This window comes from Eublepharis macularius, chromosome 4 (genome assembly GCF_028583425.1).
Source record: "Eublepharis macularius isolate TG4126 chromosome 4, MPM_Emac_v1.0, whole genome shotgun sequence".
NCBI lineage: Eukaryota > Metazoa > Chordata > Lepidosauria > Squamata > Eublepharidae > Eublepharis > Eublepharis macularius.
Genome location: NC_072793.1, coordinates 23,918,888 through 23,940,654, shown reverse-complemented (window position 1 = coordinate 23,940,654; position 21,767 = coordinate 23,918,888). Strand labels below are relative to the sequence as shown.

The following is a 21,767-nucleotide window of genomic DNA, read 5'->3' as shown; positions in this document are numbered from 1 at the left end:
TTTCTGAAGGTGACAGTGGGATGTGTGTGCGCGCGCGCGCGCGCGCGTGTGTATCCTAGTTCTCTTAGTACAGGGTGGGGGTGGACCTTGTGTCTGCCTGCAGCCTAATATTATAACCAATAAATCTAGATACTGAATTCAACTTAATAATAATATCGAACCTTCTTTAGTGTATCATCATACACACAGTAGATGTCATAGTACTTGTGGGCAAAATTAACGACTTGAAATTCATATCATGTAATTTAAAGTGTAAATATAGCCTTAAGTACTTCAGCTCAAGTGCTTAGCTAGCCGGAACCAGTTTCCAAAAGATCAAGAGCATCTGATATTGAACTATTATTTTTATCTTCAAGTCTTTACCCTTTCATGTTACTTTCTTCATTGGAGGGTGTGTGCGTGTCTAATATGTATTTCCAATACAGAACCGTTTCTTTCAGTGCTGTGAAAGGTGTTGTAATCTGGAGTAGGTGAGAAGATTTAAGAATTATGTGTGTTGACGGTATACAGGAGTGATCATGACATCCTGTTAGGGCAGATTTCAACATCTAATCTTGGACCACCTCCCTTTGTCTGTTCTTCAGTGCCTAGTCTGAGACACCTGAAAAGAAGTTTGTTGTTTTTGATGTTTTTATTTTTGCTGCAGACACGAGGGAGAATTTTCTTTAAAGTCCACGACAAATATATTGCTGCAAGATTCAGGGATCCCAGGTAAAGCAGACTCAGGTGTTGCAAAGTAGAAACAAAAAATTAAAAATTCCTTTAAAGCTACCATAAGGTAAGGGATTTCTTTTTATTTCTCAGGAAAGCACAGTTGTGTACTTCAACGACAGCAAAATAAAAGAAGCTTCTTCAAAACTAACCCTTTGTATGACAATATATATTTTAATTTTGGGCTATGGGGCAAAAGGGCTCATTAAGGGGGCTTCTGTTATTTTGTCTTGAATGACGCAACACATGGATGCATTTTTTCCAAGGTTTCCCAATTCTTGGGATAGCAAAAATATTCATCTCCGGGACTTACAATTCCCCTTTTCCCTTTATCTGTGCAGAAAACCATGGGGAGAATCACCCCACTTCTCAAAGACTCATGGCAGTCATTGGAAGGTCATCAGAGGGGGGGGGGAACCTGGTTTAAATGTAAACAAATTCTAATAGAGACAAAGCTGGAGGCATTTGCTGCTCCTTAATTATTACATTCTTCCAAAGTTATTAGAAATCCTTTTAAAGAAGTAAAGGACAGCCAAAACAGTGTTTTAAAGCCTTGCTTTGAAAAGCATTTCACTCATCCCTTTAAAAGAAAACCCATGATTTCCCCCCAAAGCTTGCTTGTTTTTTCATTAAAAATAAATAAAATCAGCATGGTATGTTCCTTACTTGAGTACGAAAGTTGGCCACCACCGCTGTCCTTGGGTATAATCTGGTGCCTTCTTATTTGCCATTAACTGTAGTGCAGATAGGACTATAGGAGGGGAGGGGGAAGAATTAATGTAGTATTGCTTGCTTCTCACTTCCTTAAGCGGTGAAGTTTAGCTGTAGCAGGTATAGATTTCCTTCTGGATAAGACAGCTGAAAACATGGTACCTTGTTTACAAATACCCATGTTGAACATGGAGGAAGCAGAACAGCACCTAGGCAAATGAGTGCTAGCTTATAAAGCAGTATCAGTAGCTCCCTCTTCCGAGCAGATGTCATTCATTTGGGCAGCTCTCCCCAGGCCTCTTACTCTAGCCACTTGCAATAGTTGGAGCATGCTAAAGAGGCTTGACTTTCCACTAGTAATAGAAATGCAGACTTTAAAACCCCTCTTCAGAAGGTTCAAGGAAAGAATTCTCTCCTTTGAAGTCTATGGTGCACCTTTTAAATCTCTGTTTAGATCTATTTTTCTAATTACAGTTTGCTGAAGTATTTTACGCTTCCTACTTCTGCGCTAAGGAAAACATGATTCAACGGGCAGAGTTCAGCCTACTTATTTTGAGCATATTAGCAATTTAATATAACTAGAAAAACAGACCTGGATTTTCCACTTCCTCTTGCTGATATATGCTGAAACCATTTTATAGGCATTGGAGTGATCTTTTTACCATTTACCAGCCTAAAAGTGAAAATCATCAGGAACTGGTTACAGATGAGAGCTTCTTCCTTTCTTTTAAAAAACAAAACTGAACTAAGATGTGCATTTCTGGTCAGTGGTCTCTAAAAACGTTCCAGTTATTACTCCAGACAGTCTATACCCAAGTTGTGCAGTATGCAGAGGTATTACTTGACTGAAACTATATTTGAGGGTTTCCAAAAACTTCCTGCAGACGTTTGAGTACTGATGTGGTAAAACAGTGACAGTCAGGGCTCATTTCGAGGGGGAACGCGCTGTAACACAGTTCCGGCAGTTCCCCAAAGATGTCACATGCCCCGCCTACCTGACTCTTGGCCATTTTGGGCCCGTTTCAGCCTGGATTGGGGCCAAAACGGCCTGGATCGAGCCTCTGATGGGTGGTAGATCACTCTCCCACTCAGCTGCGGCCCGATCCTGACCATTTTGAGCCCCTTTTCGGCCATTTTCATCCCTTTTTTTGCCATTTTGGGCCCAGTTTCGGCCCTGAATGGCCGGGATTGTGATATCAGGGGGTGAGACATATGCAAATCAGTTATGCCAATGACACACTTCCGGTGATGTCAAGGGACGTGGCATATGCTAATGAGTTATGCTAATGAGTGATGCTAATGACTTCCTCCAGCTCTTGTTCTACGAAATGACCCCTGGTGACAGTGATGCCTTTGACTGTTGCATTTAATAGCAGAACTACACATTCATATCTAGTTGTGCAATGAATATTTAATGACATTTTTAAATGTTTATACAGTGCAGCTTTTGGGATTGCTATTTTGAAGGAGAAGACTAGTGATGTGGAGAGAGATTAGTTTCCCACTGAAAACTGCTCCCTCCTCCAGTACTTTGGGCCTGCTGCAGAGAATGTATGGATATACACAAGCTCTCCCCAATAAGAGAAAAATCAATTTGATGTGTTTGATTTTTTTTTAAAATGGAAAAACATTCAAGAGAAAATGGTTAAAATACTATTAAAATACCTCCCCCCCCCCCTCCTGGGCTTCCTGATTTTAATTGCCAAATAAAAAGTGTCCTTAAAAACTACATTAAGGGTGCAATCCTAAGGTCGCTTTCCTGGGAGTAAGCCCCATTGAATAAGATGGAACTTACTTCTGAGTCGACCTGCTTAGGATTGCTCCCATAATGTTTAGTTCCACCTTCCACGTGTACCACCCTCCATGTTGCAATGGGTCTGGCTCAGTATACTTAGTACCAGGGCTTTTTTTCAGCTGGAACGCAGTGGGACGGAGTTCTGGAACCTCTTGAAAATGGTCACATGGCTGGTGGCCCCGCCCCCTGATCTCCAGACAGAGGGGAGTTGAGATTGCCCTCCGCGCCGCTCAGCCATGTGACCATTTTCTACAAGGGCAACCCACTGAGTTCCACCACCTCTTTTCCCAGAAAAAAAAGCCCTGCTTAGAACAATTTTTTCCTCCATCTCAGTAGCCTGACTTGAGGATGCTTCGTTCTGGGTTGTAAAGAAGCAATAAACAATTCCCCCCCCCAGGTTAAAAATGTCAAGAATAGAGGTACTTTGGGCAAGACCGGGACTTTCCTGATTGCTTTTCCTTTTCTGAGATCAGCTTGAAAATACATTGTCTCTTTGCCGGTTCTGTAAAAGGCCAACAGGCATAATGCTGTAATGAGTACTGACAGCAGAGCTATAATAATAATACCCAGTAATATTACTGTGTAATAATACACAGGCTGCAGATCTAGAGAAAAACAAAAATGGAGCCCTTCTAGCCTGTTAGATAACACAGGACTTGTTTTGAATTAAAATCCTAACTAAGTCCTTAATTTCATGCTTTTAGATTAAGTTGCTGCATCTCTTTCTGTGTCTGAATATGGAATAATTATCAGTTGGTGTAATTGGGATGTAGAAAGAAAAATCTGAATAATTGCTGCCGAATATGAGTGCAGAAAATGTAGCTTTTATGTAAAGTGTCTAGTCCATGTTGTTTAAGAGACGTTAAGTGTTTCTAGGCAAATATTCGGCTTGTGTTACAAGAACTGCATGCCAACGGAGGCGGGGGGGGGGCATGGGGGTTCTGCATTTTGAATGGGGGGAAAATTGCACGTTAATGCAAACTCTGCAAAAGAAATCACAGCCGAGTTTGTAATATTACGTCACTTTCCTTCTGACTACAAGAACTGGGCACTTCCCGTTATTTAAGTTCTGCAGCTGAACCAGAGAGCAATTTCCTGTAGATTTTGTGGCTGCTTCAGCCGCTCGTCAGACTTTCCCTTTCATTCACAAAACCCTATGCTGTTGTGAAATGGTGTAATTGCGGGTGTCTGGCGGAGTGCATTCGGAGCAACTGAAAGACTTGCAATGTCTTTCAGTGCCTAGAAAATCCTTCTGTCTCCACTGTATGATACCTTTAACTGAATTCAAGGAACAGCCAAAAATTATGGGCACTGCAGAATACAAAGCTATTGCTTTGGCCAGCTTCTCATTCAAAAGGACAGTATGGTGAGCTTTCTGGGCAGCATGAATAGCAGGAAGAATCCAGAGACATAGTACTTGTGGGGTTTCCAAAGGACTGGGGGATGTGCCATCTTGCAGTTTGGTGAGATTGAGAAAACATGAAACTGCCTGTGAGATGGAGAGCGGTAGTTCCTTTACAGCAGCGAGAAGTAGCAATCTGCGGTTTCTGCTTCTTGAGATTCTTTTAACTGAGCATTCTAGCGATGAAACATAAGCAATGCAAAACTGGTGCTCTGCTGTGGAGTTCTTGACATCTCTTTTTTTATGAGGTTATTATCATGTCTTATGGGCTCTAAAGAGGAGATGGAAACTACACACTGCCGCTGGATCCGCAGATGGCAAAATCTTAGTGTTGAAAATCTTGAGGAGGAGGGTGAGCAAGCATTTGAGAGAGAGAGGCTGTAAATATAAAATGTCCTGCCTTAAGGAAATGGCTTTTTCTAATGGAGTTTCTCTTAACCTGATATTCAGAAGGGAAGGGAGGCTAAATTAATTGCCTTGGAGACAGATCCCAGTATTGTCTTCAGTATCTGGGCACTGCACTAAAATGTTAAGATAGTGACAGCATTGCCGCTGTGACTGGCTACCTAGTCACGAGAAGCTGCTAAGTTGAAGGGGATGGTGGTGAGAAAAGGGTCTGGCATGGTGATATGTATGTTTAGAAATACGAGAGTGTTACTTTTGTATTGGTCTTTAAGGTGCTATACTGGACCTGGCTCATGTTTTTCAATTGTCGACTAACAACAACAACAACAACAACAACAACAACAACAACAACAACAGTAGTTGTTGTGGGTTTTCTGGGCTGTATTGCCGTGGTCTTGGCATTGTAGTTCCTGACGTTTCGCCAGCAGCTGTGGCTGGCATCTTCAGAGGTGTAGCACCAAAAGACAGAGATCTCTCAGTGTCACAGTGTGGAAAAGTTATAGCAAACTTCTACATGGAACATTTTGAAAAAACAGCTCTAGAATCAGCACCCCACAAACCTAGTGTATGGTTCCGGTTTGTGGATGATACATTTATCATTTGGAGCCATGGGGAGGAAGAATTGATGGGGTTTTTGAATCATCTCAACAACATCCACCTGAACATACAATTCACCATGGAGAAAGAAATCGAGGGAAAACTCCCATTCCTGGATACCTGGGTCATCCGCAAAGCAAACTTTCAGTTAGGTCACAAGGTCTACAGGAAACCAACTCACACTGATCGGTACCTACACAAAAACTCCAATCACCATCCCCGACAGAAAAGAGGCATAATGAAAACATTAGTGGATCGTGCAAGACGGATATGTGAGCCGCACTTTCTCAATGAGGAAATTAATCATCTAAACCACGCACTTCAGGCAAATGGCTACTCCAGAAATGAAATCCGAAGAGCAATCAAACCCAGGATGAAGCAAACAACCAAAGAAAAACAGTCTCCCACAGGAAAAGTGTTTTTGCCATATATCAAAGGAATTACTGATCAGATGGGAAAGCTTATGAAAAAGCATAACCTTCAAGCAGTATTCAGACCCACCCGAAAAATACAACAGATGCTACGATCAGCAAAAGACAGCAGAGACCCCCTAACCTCTGCAGGAGTATACCGTATACCCTGCAGCTGTGGACAAGTTTACATCGGGACCACAAAGCGTAGCATCCAGACAAGAATAAAAGAACATGAAAGACACTGCAGACTTGGACAACCTGAAAAATCAGCAGTGGCTGAACATAGCCTAACTCAAACAGGGCACAGTATCTTATTCCAGGACACCAAAATACTGGACAACACTTCCAACTACTTTGTCAGACTGCACAGGGAAGCCATTGAAATTCACAAGCACAAGCAAAACTTCAACAGGAAAGAAGAAACCTTAAGAATGAACCGAGCATGGTTGCCAGTTCTGAAAAACACCAGGCTAACAAAACATTCTATCCTTGACAATAGCCCTGCAGAGAAGATTAGCACATCAAGTACCAATCCATATGCAAAAGAACCTCCTCAGGATACAGTGAAGCCTCCCGCCATTAGCATTCCACACCCTGGGAAACTCTTACAGGATGACTCAGCTCAACCCCACCCCTCCTGAGTAGATACAAATGACCTACATCTTTTCCACACTGTGACACTGAGAGATCTCTGTCTTTTGGTGCTACACCTCTGAAGATGCCAGCCACAGCTGCTGGCGAAACGTCAGGAACTACAATGCCAAGACCACGGCAATACAGCCCGGAAAACCCACAACAACCATCGTTCTCCGGCCGTGAAAGCCTTCGACAATACAACAACAACAGTAATCGATTTATATACCGCCCTTCAGGACAACTTAACATCTACTCAAAGCGGTTTACAAAGTATGTTGTTGTTATCCCCACAACAACGAATACCCTGTGAGGCGGGTGGGGCTGAGAGAGCTTTTAAAGCTGTGACTGACCCATGGTCACCCAGCTGGCTTCAGAGGAGTGGGGAATCAAACCTGGTTCTCCAAATTAGAGTCCCATTGCTCTTAACCACTACACCAAACTGGCTTTCCAACACATCCACAAACTACCTTTTGTATTAGGCTTCCCCCAAAGTCTGAATGTCCTAGGAGTGGTGATGAATGTGGCCATTTCCACACGTCCTTAAAAGGATGGCCCACTCACTGAACGCTGCTGGCTTTCCCCGTTCACTCCAGACGTCTCTGATTTCAAAATGGTAGCAGGCTGTTTGGCTTCTGTTTTATCAGCGCGTTTTCTGAGAATGCATTGTTCTTCGTTTCCCATTTTATCCTCTCACTAAACCTTATATAATATTGACAGTGTGACTGGTCTGTGGTCATTCTGAGAACTTCATGGCAGAGTAGAGATTTGAACCTGGGTCTTCCTAGTCCTAACTGTAACCATGCAGGGTCTGACTGTTAAATTCTGTTTGTGTCTGTGACTTCCAGTGGCAGAATGAGCTAATTAGCGCTATTTCTGTTCACAGGCTCCAAGAAAAGAGAGAGGCCTGATAGTACTACAATAGAAAGAACAGGAGGTTACTAAAGATGCCCGTGCTCTTTCCCCTTCACTCCACACATCTCCAGTAGTCTTTTAAATAATCCAATGGTCTTTTATACTCTTAGTTACCTTCAGCCTATCAAACGACACCTATATTGGAGGTTTTGGTAATATGCAAACCTGGTTGTTAAAAGATAGATAGTTAATCATTCATTCATTAATTAGTCCTAGTTAAACTGTCACAAGTATGCAGATGCTTTTATGGCAAAGGATACAAACACTGTATGAATGAGAATAATGCTTATGTATAATATACACATAGTAACAATAAAGGTCCCTCATCCAAAATGAAAATGCATGAGATTTGGTGAAATATAGTGGATTTCAGTACAGGCGTCTCTTTCTGGCTTCCTTTTAATGAAAAATATGAAGCTGTTGCTGATGATTTTTTCTTTTATTTTCTGCAGAATTTCTGATTTATATCGGGCTATCTGCAGAGATAATAATCTGTTCTGTACTCTCTACATAGATTCTTATTCTTATGTCCCTCCTTACATAGAAGGGCCAGTCTGTCTTTCCTGTATTGTTCATGGTCAGGGGAAGCCCTGAGCCCAAGGGAACAATGTCTTGTCAACAATCTAATGAATTTGTGGTGGAGATGAAATGTGAACTGAGATTTGCCAGCTGGCGTGCTTAACTGTGGTTCTCAGTCAATGAAGGAAACTGCAGTTGCCCGTCAATTACAGAATTGTTTTTAGAATCAACTGAAGGAATGAGGAGGGAAGAGTCTTTGTGTCTGTTTGAGTGCATTCACTGTAGCAACAGAATAACCTGGTTTTTGTAATCCTATTTTATTGCCAACTCCTTCTACGTTTGGCAAACAGTGTAGGAAAAGTCTTTCGGTTTTTGAAAATATCTCTAATACATTTAGCTTCTCTGGACCATCACACTACTGAATCATTAATTCTGTAATGACCTCTCTCCTATTGGATCACCTGGGTCTCCCCTACCAAATGGTGACCGTGTCTGACCCAGATTACCTTTATTAGCTCTGACAAGAGCACAGCCAGAGCTGGAATCGCTTCAGCCTTGGAGGCTAGAATAGTTCCACAACCTAAATTGCATTGTGTACTGTCTGCAAACGACAATAATGCTATCTTAGCGGGATAGTACTGGCACAGTTACAGTGCATGTATCCAAAATAAAGGTGTGATAGGGTGCTTTTCATAGTAAATCAAAAGTTATATATTTTAAAAGAAATAAACCTCCAATATTTTCTGTCGAGATCTTCTGCTTATTTACTAGGTTCCCCTGTTTTTCTACCTCATGCTGTTCTTGGGAGCTCACAAACACTGCTCTCTGCATGTGTACATGTGTTCATGCATGCATCCATACAGGGTAGGGAAATGGAGTTGCAAGCTGGGAACTACTTTAACCACCCCTGAGCGTTACTGATTTCACACTTGAAAATTATTTTCCCCCCAAGTTTGCTACTTCAGAGTAAAAAAAAACAAACAAACGTGGAGATTAAGTGCACCATGAACATCCTTTGATTAGCAGCGGATCCAACTAATTGCTAGTTTTTATATTTTCAAAGGAGAGCATTCATTTTCTCAAAACCACAGCATGTCTTCTTGCAACCTGAGACCGTTTTTTGCACTAGGCCGGATTTGAGTCCACACAGATCTCCACACCACTTTTAAATTATTTCAATATCAGTGGAACACTTGGATTTTATCATGTCATTTTCCTCTCCCACTCCTTTCCCTTTTAGTATTTTTTAAAGTTTAACATCTTGCCTGAAGAAGAACTCTGGTGAACTTGAAAGCTTGACTGCTCGTGTGAGGGATTTCAGATTCAGTTAAGGACTGAAGGAAAGTACCAGTGTGCGAAAAGAGAAGGGGATTAGGGCTGCTAGAAAGTGGGTACCAGCCTGCCTAACTCAAGAAGAGAAAGAGAATACAAAAAGAAAGTATACTAAAGTGCTTGGGGAAAAACAAGGGAACCAAAGCCTCAAAGCAGAAGCCTTTAAGTATCTGTGAAGAGCATAAGAACTGAAGTCTGTGCATGTTCTGATTTTTTACCACAGAGATATGTGTGTGTTGGATTACCTCAGAAATTTTCAATCCCTTTCCCCTCTAAACGAATAAACTAGTTATTTTTGAATTGTACAAACACCTCTGGTGCCATTTCTGTGGTTTAAGGACGGGGAACATCATAGCTAGTTTATGACTTTTTGCATTATGCCATTATTGCTTTCTGGATTTTTGCCAAGTGACAACTGCTAAATTCAATGTATTTTGGGAAGCCCAAGTTACAGATGTCAGTTTCTTTAAAAACAGTTCACCATAGCTGAGCAGCTAGCTGGTAGGAAATATGTCCCCACTATACTGTACATGAATGTAGTTGTGAGGGTGGAAGCAGTCCAAAATGTAAGAAATTGTAACTTTTAAAGTACTGCACAAGTGATTTTTTGGGGGCTAAAGAAGAGCACTGTATACTTAAAGCCTCCTCTAAGGGAATTCACCTGCTTTAAGTTCTCTGAAAGAAGGGCCCCAGGGAAATAAAGTACCTTGCAGAAAATTGAGAATTACCTTAATATCTGTGCTGGAAATCTGTCAGTGAACTCAAGGCAAGACAGTCTTGGTCTCTTTTCTTGCACTGATTAGGTGGGACGACCAGTCATGTATTGGAGGGATCAAGGACTGACTTGTGTCTACCATGGCAACAGTCCATACCTGTCAAGAGAGAGACATTCAGCACAGTTTGAAACTGTCAGATGTGTTACAAGTGTATTATTGTTAAATAAGTAACTTAATAAGCACTTATTAATTAGGATTAATCAAAATTGAATTGTTTGTCCTTTACCAAAGCTGCAGGATGATAGCTTGGGGGTGGGGGAGGGTGGTGAAAGAGGACTGATGCAAAACACTCTAAAATTTCACCTTTGGTCTTCCGTCTTCTCTACTTTTGTCTTGTTTTTTCTAGGAGATGTTCTTTTCCAGATGGCTGAAGTCCACAGGCAGATTCAGAATCAGTTAGAAGAGATGGTAAGTACTTTATTTCATGTGGACATTGCCCTTTGCAGAGGCTGGTTCATTCATTTGGATGCAAAATACACCTATTACGAATCAAGTCCTCAAATAAGAATAAGGCTCTGGCTTAATTTACAAGCCATGGAAATCATATACTGGCCTTAGGAATGTCACAGAAATAGCTAGATATGTTAAAGAGTTGCAACAAAGGTTATCTAAAGATCCATGTCTTGAATCAGATTATTTTAATTTCATACAATGTGAGGACTGAGAGAACTTTCCCACACTTTATTCAAGTAAAGATACAGGTCTTTCGACTTAATTTGTGATTGCGGATACCTACCTATGCTTATAACTAGGGCTGTGCACAGGTGGGGAGATTCGGTATTCCCGCTTCGGAATACTCCCAAACCCGAAGTTGCAAGCCGCTTCGGATTCGGGTTTCGGGAGTCGCTTCGGTATGCTCCGTGAAGATTCGGAGCATACTGAAGCGAGGGGGGGGAACTCCCGACCACCCCCACCCTCCCTGGGGCAACCCCTCTACCCCCCACCCTCCCCTGGGGAGGCCACAACCCTGTTACAACTGGGTGAGGATGTGCAGAAGAAACTAAGGTCCTTGGGCATCCTCTTCCATATGAGCATAAGAGGCTGGCAAATCTTAGTGTATTTGGATGTTGACATCATTCCCTTTTATTTTCTTTACGGTTCTTAGCTGAAGTCCTTCCACAATGAGCTACTAACACAGCTGGAGCAGAAAGTAGAACTGGACTCACGGTACTTAAGTGTAAGTAAGGCAAAACTTATCACCTCTTGACTTTGACTGAATTTGTGTGTGCATTTCATTGAAAGAGGTGCCACTGAAATTGTTCTGCTACTCTTAGACAGAAGGACAATTGTGATCTGGTGAATCATCAAGTGGTTGCTGGGATTCTTTCAAAGAATGCTGGATTAAGTAGGCCTTGATGTGATCCTGCAAGCCATGTCTTAACTGTTAAGATACAACTAATCTGTAATTAGCTATCCTAGATATGCAGTTTTGCTTAAGAACTTAAAAAGATCATGAAGATGCAGTTAGGGCTTCCAACAGGCCTGGAGAAAACTGTCCTGCCCCTTTAATAGAGGCTTAATGCATGCATATGGGCAGCTGAACCTTTTGATGGCATGGAAGTAAAATAATGTCACCCACTAAATAACATCCCATTAAAGGGACAGGACATTTTTTTTCTGATCAGTTGGAAACCCAAGATGCACTCTTGTTCACATCTCCCCCTTGGTTAAAACTGCCTTGGTCCATTGTGCTTCCTGTCCAGCACCCCCATTTATGGTCAACTCTGAAATGACTTTTAAATATCATACAAGTGGGGGACCTGCAAGGACTTGTGAGGGTACTTGACTTTTCCCTGTATCCCCTGCTCCACATTATTTCCTCTTTCCTTTTAACTGGCAGCTTCCATATGCTCACTTTTCCCTATATCTATCTATCTATCTATCTATCTATCTATCTATCTATCTATCTATCTATCTATCTATCTATCTATCTATCTATCTATCTATCTATCTATCTATCTATCTATCTATCTATCTATCTATCTATCTATCTATCTATCTATCTATCTATCTATCTATCTATCTATCTTTCTATCTATCTTTCTATCTATCTTTCTATCTATCTTTCTTTCTTTCTTTCTTTCTTTCTTTCTTTCTTTCTTTCTTTCTTTCTTTCTTTCTTTCTTTCTTTCTTTCTTTCCTTCAAACTCACTAAGCAACTTAATCTTTATCTGCTCCCCATCTTCACCTAAATTTGCCTTTCTCCACAATGGGGACCCAAAGGAGCTTACCTCATTCTCCTTGCCTCCATATTTTCCTCACAACAACCCTGAGAGGTAGGTTAGGTGGAGAGTGTGTGACTGGATCAAAGTCACCCTATGAGCTTCCACAGTAGAGTGGTGATTTGAACTTGGCTCTCCTACATCCTCCTCTAAAAGTCTAAGCACTACACTACACTGGCTTGGGGTGGGGGTGGGCTGCTATTGGGCTGCTGTTGAACAGTAGCATGCAAATCTTGTAGTATCAGGTTGCCTGGTAGCTGCTTCTGGGTCTGGCCCCAAAGGCCTTGCCTTTTCCTGACAGAAACCAAGCCTAGAATACTGGCTAGTGGTTGCCTAGCAACAGCTGTTGAGGACATCTGGTTAAATGTATAGGCACTCCTTTTATCATTTTGGTTTTTTTTTAACCCCCTCAATATTTTTTTAGATTTCAGGTTTTTCTGCAAATCTGGGACATTTTCAGATGTGTAGAAAAATCTGTCTTGTCCATACATGGCACAGTCATGACTTCAGTCTCCAAATTTAAGTATCCTCAGATCCAGGCCATTAGTATATAAGATATCATGGATAATTCCAGGCGTTCAATGTATTTGGACTTTAAAGGGACAGTGCAGATGGCGCCTGAATTCAAAAGAAATGTTTCTGTATTGTTGATACGAACAGAGCTAGATAAAGCAATTGATCATTCAAAATCCAGCATTTTCCCTATTCCATTTATCACCATGTGGGAGCTTTAGGATAACAATACCTTTAGGTATTTTGGTTGAAAAATATATGTAAGTCGATAACGTTTTAAAACAGCTCTATCCAGCCTCATTGGTTCTCTTGTAGTAAAAAATGGGTATTTTTTCACAACTAGATTCGTGGTGGTAGTGATGCTTGTTTCTTTGAAAGGAATCTCTCATATTACCCTTTGTAAAATAATGCCCAGAGAAGAGAGGGGAGAAACATTTTGCAACACCAAACATGACGCTCATAGGCAACTGACACAATGTTAAAGTTTTAACTTTATGTCCTGCTAATAAAGCTCCTAGGGTTAGAAGCATACCTATTCTCTAGGAATGTGTTTTCTCTACTTTTTCTGGAGGAAGTTGGCTTGGGTCTCTAAACATGCAGACATTCAAAACGTACCTTCTGTACTAGGCACAAAGTCAAGACCTTTTGATTGTAGGGCTGTAAACAGAGAATCAACCTCTGCCAGTCTCTTCAGCCTTTTCTTATTTCACCTATTCAGCAGTCCCACATCTTTTCCATATTCAGGCTGCGCTGAAGAAATACCAAACTGAGCAAAGGAATAAGGGGGACTCACTAGAGAAGTGCCAAGCAGAGCTGAAGAAACTTCGGAAGAAGAGCCAAGGGAGCAAGAACCCTCAAAAGTACTCTGACAAGGAGTTGCAGGTAGGGCCAGTTGTTGCTTGAAAGGCTTCTGGGTTAAAGAGTCAGTTCTTGTTATCCTCCTGATAACAGGAGGATAACCTTCTGTTATAGTAACCTTCTAAGCACATGTGGCTACGCTTGTATTATGCCACTCTACTACATTGCCCCCCCCCCCCACTGTAGCTTGGCCAGCTACAGATCGTATTGTAGACACCACATTGAGTAACTGCTCTGGATTTTCTGTTGTGGAGAAATCATGCAACTTTGTGATGGAGAGCTCTGTGGTCATCAGAGAGTAAAGCTGTGATCCAGTGTGTATTTACCTGGAAGCAGGGCTCATTTCGAGGGGGAATGCACAGGAACGCAGTTCCGGCAGTTCCTCAAAGAGGTCACATGTCAGGTGGCCCCGGCCATTATGGGCCTGTTTGGGCCTGGATTGGGGCCGAAATGGCCCGTATCGGGCCTCTGACGGGTGGTGAATCACTCTCCTGCTCATCAGCAGCCCGATCCTGACCATTTTGGGCCCCTTTTCAGCCATTTGCAGACCCTTTTTGCCATTTTGGGCCCAATTTCGGCACTGAATGGCCAGGATTGGGTCCAAAACAGCCAGAATAGATGATGTCAGGGGGTGTGGCATATGCAGATCAGTTATACTAATGACACACTTCTGGTGATTGCAGGAGGCGGGACATATGCTAATGAGTTATGCTAGTAAGTTATGCTAATGAATTCCTCCAGCTCTTTTTCTACGAAATGACTCCTGCCTGGAAGTAAGTCCCACTGAACAATATAGCATTTGCTTCCACAAAACCTATACAGAGTTGGGTTGCCCATCTGGAAGCGTGAGACAAGTAAAATCTCTTCACTTCAGGCTGTAGTAGAACATATTCACAACATGCCCATAACAAAAGGTGTAGAGTTAAAAAGCTTATTATAAGAGTCTGAAAACATTTGAGCTGTCTGAGATGCTGCTTTTTAGTAATGAATAAATTTTGAAATCAGGGCCCCCTGCCTTTCCATTGGCATTAATTGTGATTTGTTGTGCTATATATATATTTCATTCTGCTAGCTTTATTCCCCAGGCCTCTTAATTTTCGGTTCAGCTTCTTCTTTTTTCACACCCCACTTCAAGAAATAAGAAATGTCTATTTGCATATGCCAGAGGGGTTTTTCATTTAAAAAAGATAAATAACTTATCTAGATATAGTGACTTCTGATTTCAAGCACACTTGAAAGCTTCGTTCTGTTTTCTAATCAGATTTTGATTGTGTCCCCTAGAGACTGAGACATGAGAGTCCCAAAGGTAGATGCGGTATCTGTTGTCTGACATGAACTTGCATGAATCTCAGGGAAAGGAAATTACGTTCTTCAAAATAAAAACTATGAACTGTCTTGAAGAAGCCAAAGACGGTCAGATAGAAAATATATTGTGTGTGGGAAGGGGGAACGAATATGTGCTGCCGCCGTTTAATAAGCAGCAGTGTCGGTCTGGAGCTGATCACAAGCGGAGAGAATGGCGGCAGTCTTTGGGTTAATGGGTGTAGTTGCTTGGTTAATCTCTTCCCCAGCCCCATGGAGCATAGTTGTTTCTCAACTGGTACACCAACTTCTCCAGACCTGCAAGTACATCAAGTCTTATCAAGAAATTAACAATGTTTCTATAAACTTCTTGTAATCTACAGAGAGCTGCGTTATTGTTGGCTACTATTCTTTACTTGTCAAAGAGAGAAGTGCTAAACTAGAAACAGTTGTGTGTCTTTCTTTGTATGCACACATTTTTTATATCCATGCCACTGGCTTGGTTGGTTAGTTGCATGTTTCACATTGTTAATGCTGCCTATATGGATGTAAGTTAACTCGTTGCTACATATCTCGGGTAAGAAGCAAGCCAGTACACCTAATTAATCTTGAGTTGAGACATGCCTGCACAATGCTTGTTAGACTTATGGACAGGTATGTTTGCTTTTAATCACTGAGCATAAATGTTTCCTGTGTGGATTTCATGAGAAACGACCCAACCCCATTGGATCAGTGTTAAAACAGTTGTATTTGGAGAGCAAAACTATACTTCTTTACTGAATCCAGCATGGAGGATAATTTAGGTATTTTCCACTGTACAGAGGTGCAGGTGTAGTCAAATAATTGCTAGGTGATTAGTATGAAGATTATGTTGGGGAAGTCTGTATATTTTAATTGCATGAAAAAGCAACGAGTTGCTAGTTCTTAATTGCCTGTGTGATTTGAAAAGAGTTGCTAAAGGGAAATATGACTGTTTATCAGCAATTATCTCTTAGATGGCTTTGAGCTAAGTCAAAATAAGAACTTTTGTCTATTTTTAAAACATTTTACATGTAAGTTTATAGCCGTATAGCCTCCTAAGTCTGTTTTCAGATGCTATCTGTAGCAACGAAGTTGTATTTCCAGTTTTTTATGCATTCAGTGGTCTGTATCAGCCTTTTTATGTACCGTAGCTACCTGAATGACTTTTTAAATTAAACATGGCATGCACCTGAGCCTTTAAATGCCATCTAAATGACTGCTTCTTAATCTTCAGTGCCTGCAGAAGGGCTGTCACAAAAGACATCTGTAGAAATTACATGTGTTTCAGAACTGCTGCAGAAGATTCAGACTTGGAGAGAATCCAGACATTCCCTCTGTCTTGCAGTGCTGGCATTTTTTCAGTGGTTGCATGATATTTATACAGCATTGGCACTACTTTATATTATGGCATGCTTCCCAGAAAGTTTCCATGCACTGATTTTTAGCATGTTTTTCTCTTTTTTGTATGAATCTGAATAACATAGTTTAAAAAATTCTTCTAATTGTCCTTGAGGGGGTCAATAAACACTAGCTACCACCACCAGAGCAGTAAATCTCTATTGTGCTGTTCTTGGGCCTGTAACCCATCCCGACTTGAGTGGGTGAGGAGGAGTCAGTGTGAATTGTCTTTGAGGGTCTGTTTTCCGACATCAGCTGAAATCCTAATGACTTACTCAGATGCAACCATTTCCCTTCACATAGAAATGCCTGAGTGGAAATGCATATGAAAAGTATAAGAATGTAATATTCATATACATTCTGCATTCTGATAAGGGTTTTTTTCCTCCATGCATTCTTTCACAGGTATGTAACTTTTTTAAAAAATAAAAAATTAGATCATGTTAGTGGAATAGTTCAGTAGCAAGCTGCTACTGAACTAATGCCTTTAATTATGAGATGGACAGACTTGTGTAATATCTTCCAGTCTTTATTAGAGATGGGCATGAACTGGGGAAATGGTGGTTCGTTGTAGTTTGTGGTTCGTCACGTTTCACGAACCACGAACTGCTATTAACTTGCCTGGTTCGTGAACCAGTTCATTTGGTTCATCGGTTTGTCACTTCCAGGGCTGCAGAAGGTCTGCAGAAAGCCCATCCCCCAATTGCCTAGGTAACAGATTGATCGCTGCCAGGCTGTCTGCAGTGACGAACCAAAAAACGAACCATAGAACTGCTCTAAAAATCGTAGCGGTTCATCACAGTTCGTCAGAAATGAGCTCCGATGAACTGCTGGTTCACGAACCAAAAACCGGCCTGGTTCGTGACAAACTTTGGTTCGTATTTCAGTTCATGCCCATCTCTATTCAGTAACAAACTACCACTGAACTAATACCTTAAATTGTGAGAAGGATAGACTTAAATCTTTATCTTTTCACAGGGGAACGTAAAGCTGGAAAAAGCTTTTGAAATTTGAGGAAAAAACCCATGAAACAAACATTTGAATCTTTATCAGTGGCGTCCAAAATCTGCCTCCTCATTCATTCTCATAGTGTTATCAGCCCTAACTCTAGGATATTTTCCAAGCGTGCATTTGATGGGAGGTAGTGTGATACTGCAGCATTGCCTTGCCTGCCTCCTGTGTGTATATGTTAAATGTCTGGCATTGGAAATAGCGGGGCAGGTGGTGGGGAGGGGAGGAGAGGAGGAGAGAGATTCTCTGCATGATGGCTGTCTAGCTAGTTGTGCCACCACAAGCAGCAGCCCCAGTAAGTATGAAAAGGAGAGGCAGAGACAACATTGTGGCAGCCTTTCCAGTGGGACTAGACCAAAAGCTGTAACAAAACACAAAAATAAGGAATAGAACGAACTTAAACAAAAAACCCCACATCTTCTGTCATATACCAAGAATGACTGGGTGGGGGGAGTGGAAGCTGATCAGGAAAGCCGTTCAGCTGTGAATTCGATACATTCCTGCTTGCAACTTTTAACTTTTATTGGTTTTTAATAGGATTTTTTTTAAAAAAATTAGAGAATAAATTAAGCCTGTGGAAATCCATAGTCAAATAAAAGGAGAAACAAATTTAAACAACCAAGGTGAATTGCTGGGTGGCAAAGTGGAATATCTCAGATTACAAAGAATAAATGCATTGTAATTATTTGGTATTCATCAGGAGGAACTGAATTTGAATGTAATCCATCTGCATATACCGCAAAAGGATACCAGGTGGCAAACAGCATGTCTGCTTTAGCCAAGGATCTTAAGCTATTATTTGATCAGTTTGTCAATAACGAGATTGAATGTACCCAAACGATATAACACACTTTTTGAGGTGGATCTTGATACTAGCCATATATAACATGGGAAATGAGCCCTGGGTATGCATCCCTGACAGCAGAGGCATCTCTGATGCCTTTTGAGAAGGCTGCTGAAATTTTATGTGTTTATCTTTGACTGATTGCCAGGTGGCATGGCTCACACAGCTGCATGGTCCAGCTGTGTGAGCCATGCCACCTGGCATCAACTGCAGCCCACCTTGATTGATCTGAGCTGGCACACGGAAAAGGAGACTCATTCTTGTGATCCCTTCCTTCCCACTGATTGGGTTGCTTTGGTGGTAAACTGGCTCTGGAGAGGAGAGGAAGAAATTTCTGGTGTGTGCGCGCACATGCAGTCAACTAGAGTTTGGTATGAATGTTATGATTTAAAATTGGAAAATGAAGCTATTGCTGGAAATAATAGGCAACTTTCGGTTCTGTACTGCCCAGCTATTATATGGGATTATTGCACATATAATTTCTGCTGGTTTCATTCATACGGAAAGTAACAGAAACTGCCATGCCCACTTTCCTGTTACATTTGTGTGTGCAGTTTGATATTACCTGATCTACCATTGGACAGGCTACTAGGGGTGTGCACAGGAGAAAGATTTGGGTTTTCCCCATAGGGAATAATGGAGATTGAAGGTGGATGGGGTCACTTTATTAAACTTGGGGTGGTGGTGGTTTGAGGACAGTTAGGAGTAGGTTCTCAGTAGGTCCCCCCTGGCCCCTAGAAAGCCCAGAATTGGGTTTCCCATTGGAACAGGCAGGAAGCAGTGATTCTTGCTGCCGTGGCACCCAAAGCTTTCCAAAACGCTTCAGTAAACTTAGGTTCAGTATTACCAAATTGCTTTGGTTTTACTGAACATGCTTTGGTAATATCGAATCTTACCGAAGCAGGTAACATTTGGTATTAAAACCCACATCGCACATCCTTACAGACTACCATGATGACAGTAACTGCACAAAAAGAGATGTTTGTATGTACCTTGTGGTGACAGAGGAGCAATGTGATGGGGAAAATAGCATGTGCTAAAATTCTCCATGCTTTGAAGCCCTGCTAAGCCTAGAGGTTGAAGGCTGTATTATTTCTTGTGACTGCCTTTGATTTGGGTCATGGCCCCAGGACTTACTGTGAACAGCTAGTGAGAGACTCCTAAATTGTAGGATTTTAAAAGGCATATTGGAGGAGAGAATGGGGGGGGGCATATTTGATTGCACAGAGAGTGTACTTTCCACAGAAATACCTTGGTAGGCAAAATTAAGATTTTAAGCTTTGGATCCTGTGTCCACATGGAGGGAGGGTTTCCTTCTAACATTAGGTTATAGAGCAGTCAAGCATGGCTGTGAAATGTAATCTTGGCTTCATATCGCCTCATTGCACATTGACATCCAATTTTGTTCTTCAAGTGTGTGATCATGTTGACAGTAGTTATTTTAAAAGTAGAGCACCCCTCCTTTCCTGGCACAGTATTTGATGTTTCGTCCAGATGCTCTTGCCTTGTAGTATTTTCTACCCTCCCCTCATCCAAACACTGGTATAGAAACATTTGTGTGACTAAGCTGCCGGGATGTATGTGTGAGACTCAGGGCAGCTGTGGATGGTGGAACCAGAAGGTATCATGTGCTGGTGCTCGGCTTTTGAAAGCTATTTTTTTTCTTTTGGCAAAAATGTTACCTCTCCCCCCACCCCCCAGTTCCAATTTTGTTAGTTAAAGAAAAATATAATTCTATTGCTGGAAGAGGGATCTGTTACTATGAGGAAGAATCCTAGACTTGACTTTGATGGGGTGCGTTTGTTTAACCGGCTGTTAAACACCCAGAACTCAGACATTCTGTAATCTCTTGTTTTCATATTTTAGAACCGCAGGATGTTCAAACGCTTCTTTTGTGTATAGCCATTGTTTGTGGAATTACGGTGTTTTGTCATTGTCCCGAAGCTTTAGAGGGGAAAAAAAATCTGCTGAAGGAAGAAGGACAGCCGGCTGGGCTGGAGATAAGGCTGAATAAATAATCAAATCTGACTCTGCACCAGGCAGGTCCAACATGTGAGGAGTGGACAGAAGAGGCTTCTCTGCGATGCTGTTGCCACACAGCCAAATATAAATTGCGGCAAACCAAGTTGCTACATCGAGGCAGCCTTCCAAAGAAATAGGTTCCTATGCTGCTGAGCAGGGCTTTTTTTCAGCGGGAACGCAGTGGAACGGAGTTCCGGAACTTTTTGAAAATGGTCACATGGCTGGTGGCCCCGCCCCCTGATCTCCAGACAGAGGGGAGTTTAGATTGGTGGCGCGGAGGGCAATCTAAACTCCCCTCTGTCTGGAGATCAGGGGGCGGGGCCACCAGCCATGTGACCATTTTCTCCAAGGGCAACTCACTGATTTCCACCACCTCTTTTCCCAGAAAAAAAGCCCTGCTGCTGAGGGATACCTTTGCAAAAAGTCAGTGCGTGTTTTGATGCAAGAGAGGATGGTGGGAAATGAAAGATTTTAAAAAATAATAATTGAGAAGCTTGCAAACTCTCGTATGAACTTTGCAAAAAATCAGTGTGTGTTTTGATGCAAGAGAGTATGGTAAGAAATGAAAGATTTTTTTAAAAGGAATTTTAGAAGCTTGTAAACTCTTGTATGAACTCAAATATATTATTCTTTTCTTTTTATTTATTTAAAATATTTGTATGCCACTTTTCCACCCAACTAGAGCCCTCAAGGCAGCAAACAATAAAAAAGACATTAAAATCAACTTTTAAAAACAGCACATCTGTTTAAAATCAGCAATTAAACCAACAAGAAGTAGGTTAGTTAGTGTATGCCAGACAAAACAGAAAAGACTTAATCCACTTGCAGAAGTCAGTGATCAAGGGGGTCAGTCGAATCTCCTTTTAGCGTGTGCATTTTCTATGTAGATTGAGTTTCTGGGTGGGCAACTGAATTTGGCAAGAAGGCATTTAAGTTGTACTCAAACCAAATTTCTGTCCTCAGTGTAACTTGACAAGCCAGTTGAAACATCATGAACAAATGTTCCACGTTGCTATATTTGCTCATTGCAACTTCTTTCGATAATCAGTTCCCCAACATGGAACTCCTTGTTGAGCTGCTCTGGCACTTATTGACAGGAATGGATCTTTGGGTATTAGCCCATTTGCTAATTCTTTGCAAGGTTGGAGAATGAGAGATTTGTAAGGAGTAAAGACGACTTTTGACTCCAGAATAAAACCATCTTTTAAAGATCAGGGTTTTTTTTAAACTTTCAGATTTCATCTGTGACAGCAGAGATATACAGTATGCTGGAAAGATTAGACGTGTGCACCTAATTATTAATTACTTGGGTCAGCATGAGACCAACTTGTGCCTTCAATAGTAGAAGGAGACATTTTGCACGTGCT

The 21,767-nt window shown here is 41.5% G+C and overlaps 1 protein-coding gene across 3 annotated transcripts in view; it reads left to right on the top strand.

The window, feature by feature from the left end:
* The window catches only part of BAIAP2 (BAR/IMD domain containing adaptor protein 2), a 183,950-nt gene that overhangs the window by 96,178 nt on the left and 66,005 nt on the right, over nt 1-21,767 (top strand). For all 3 annotated transcript variants that reach the window (XM_054975927.1, XM_054975929.1, XM_054975928.1), the window contains exons 4-6: nt 10,556-10,617; nt 11,315-11,386; nt 13,689-13,826. In XM_054975927.1, coding sequence (XP_054831902.1) covers nt 10,556-10,617; nt 11,315-11,386; nt 13,689-13,826 — 272 coding nt within the window. The remainder of the gene's footprint in view (nt 1-10,555; nt 10,618-11,314; nt 11,387-13,688; nt 13,827-21,767) is intronic.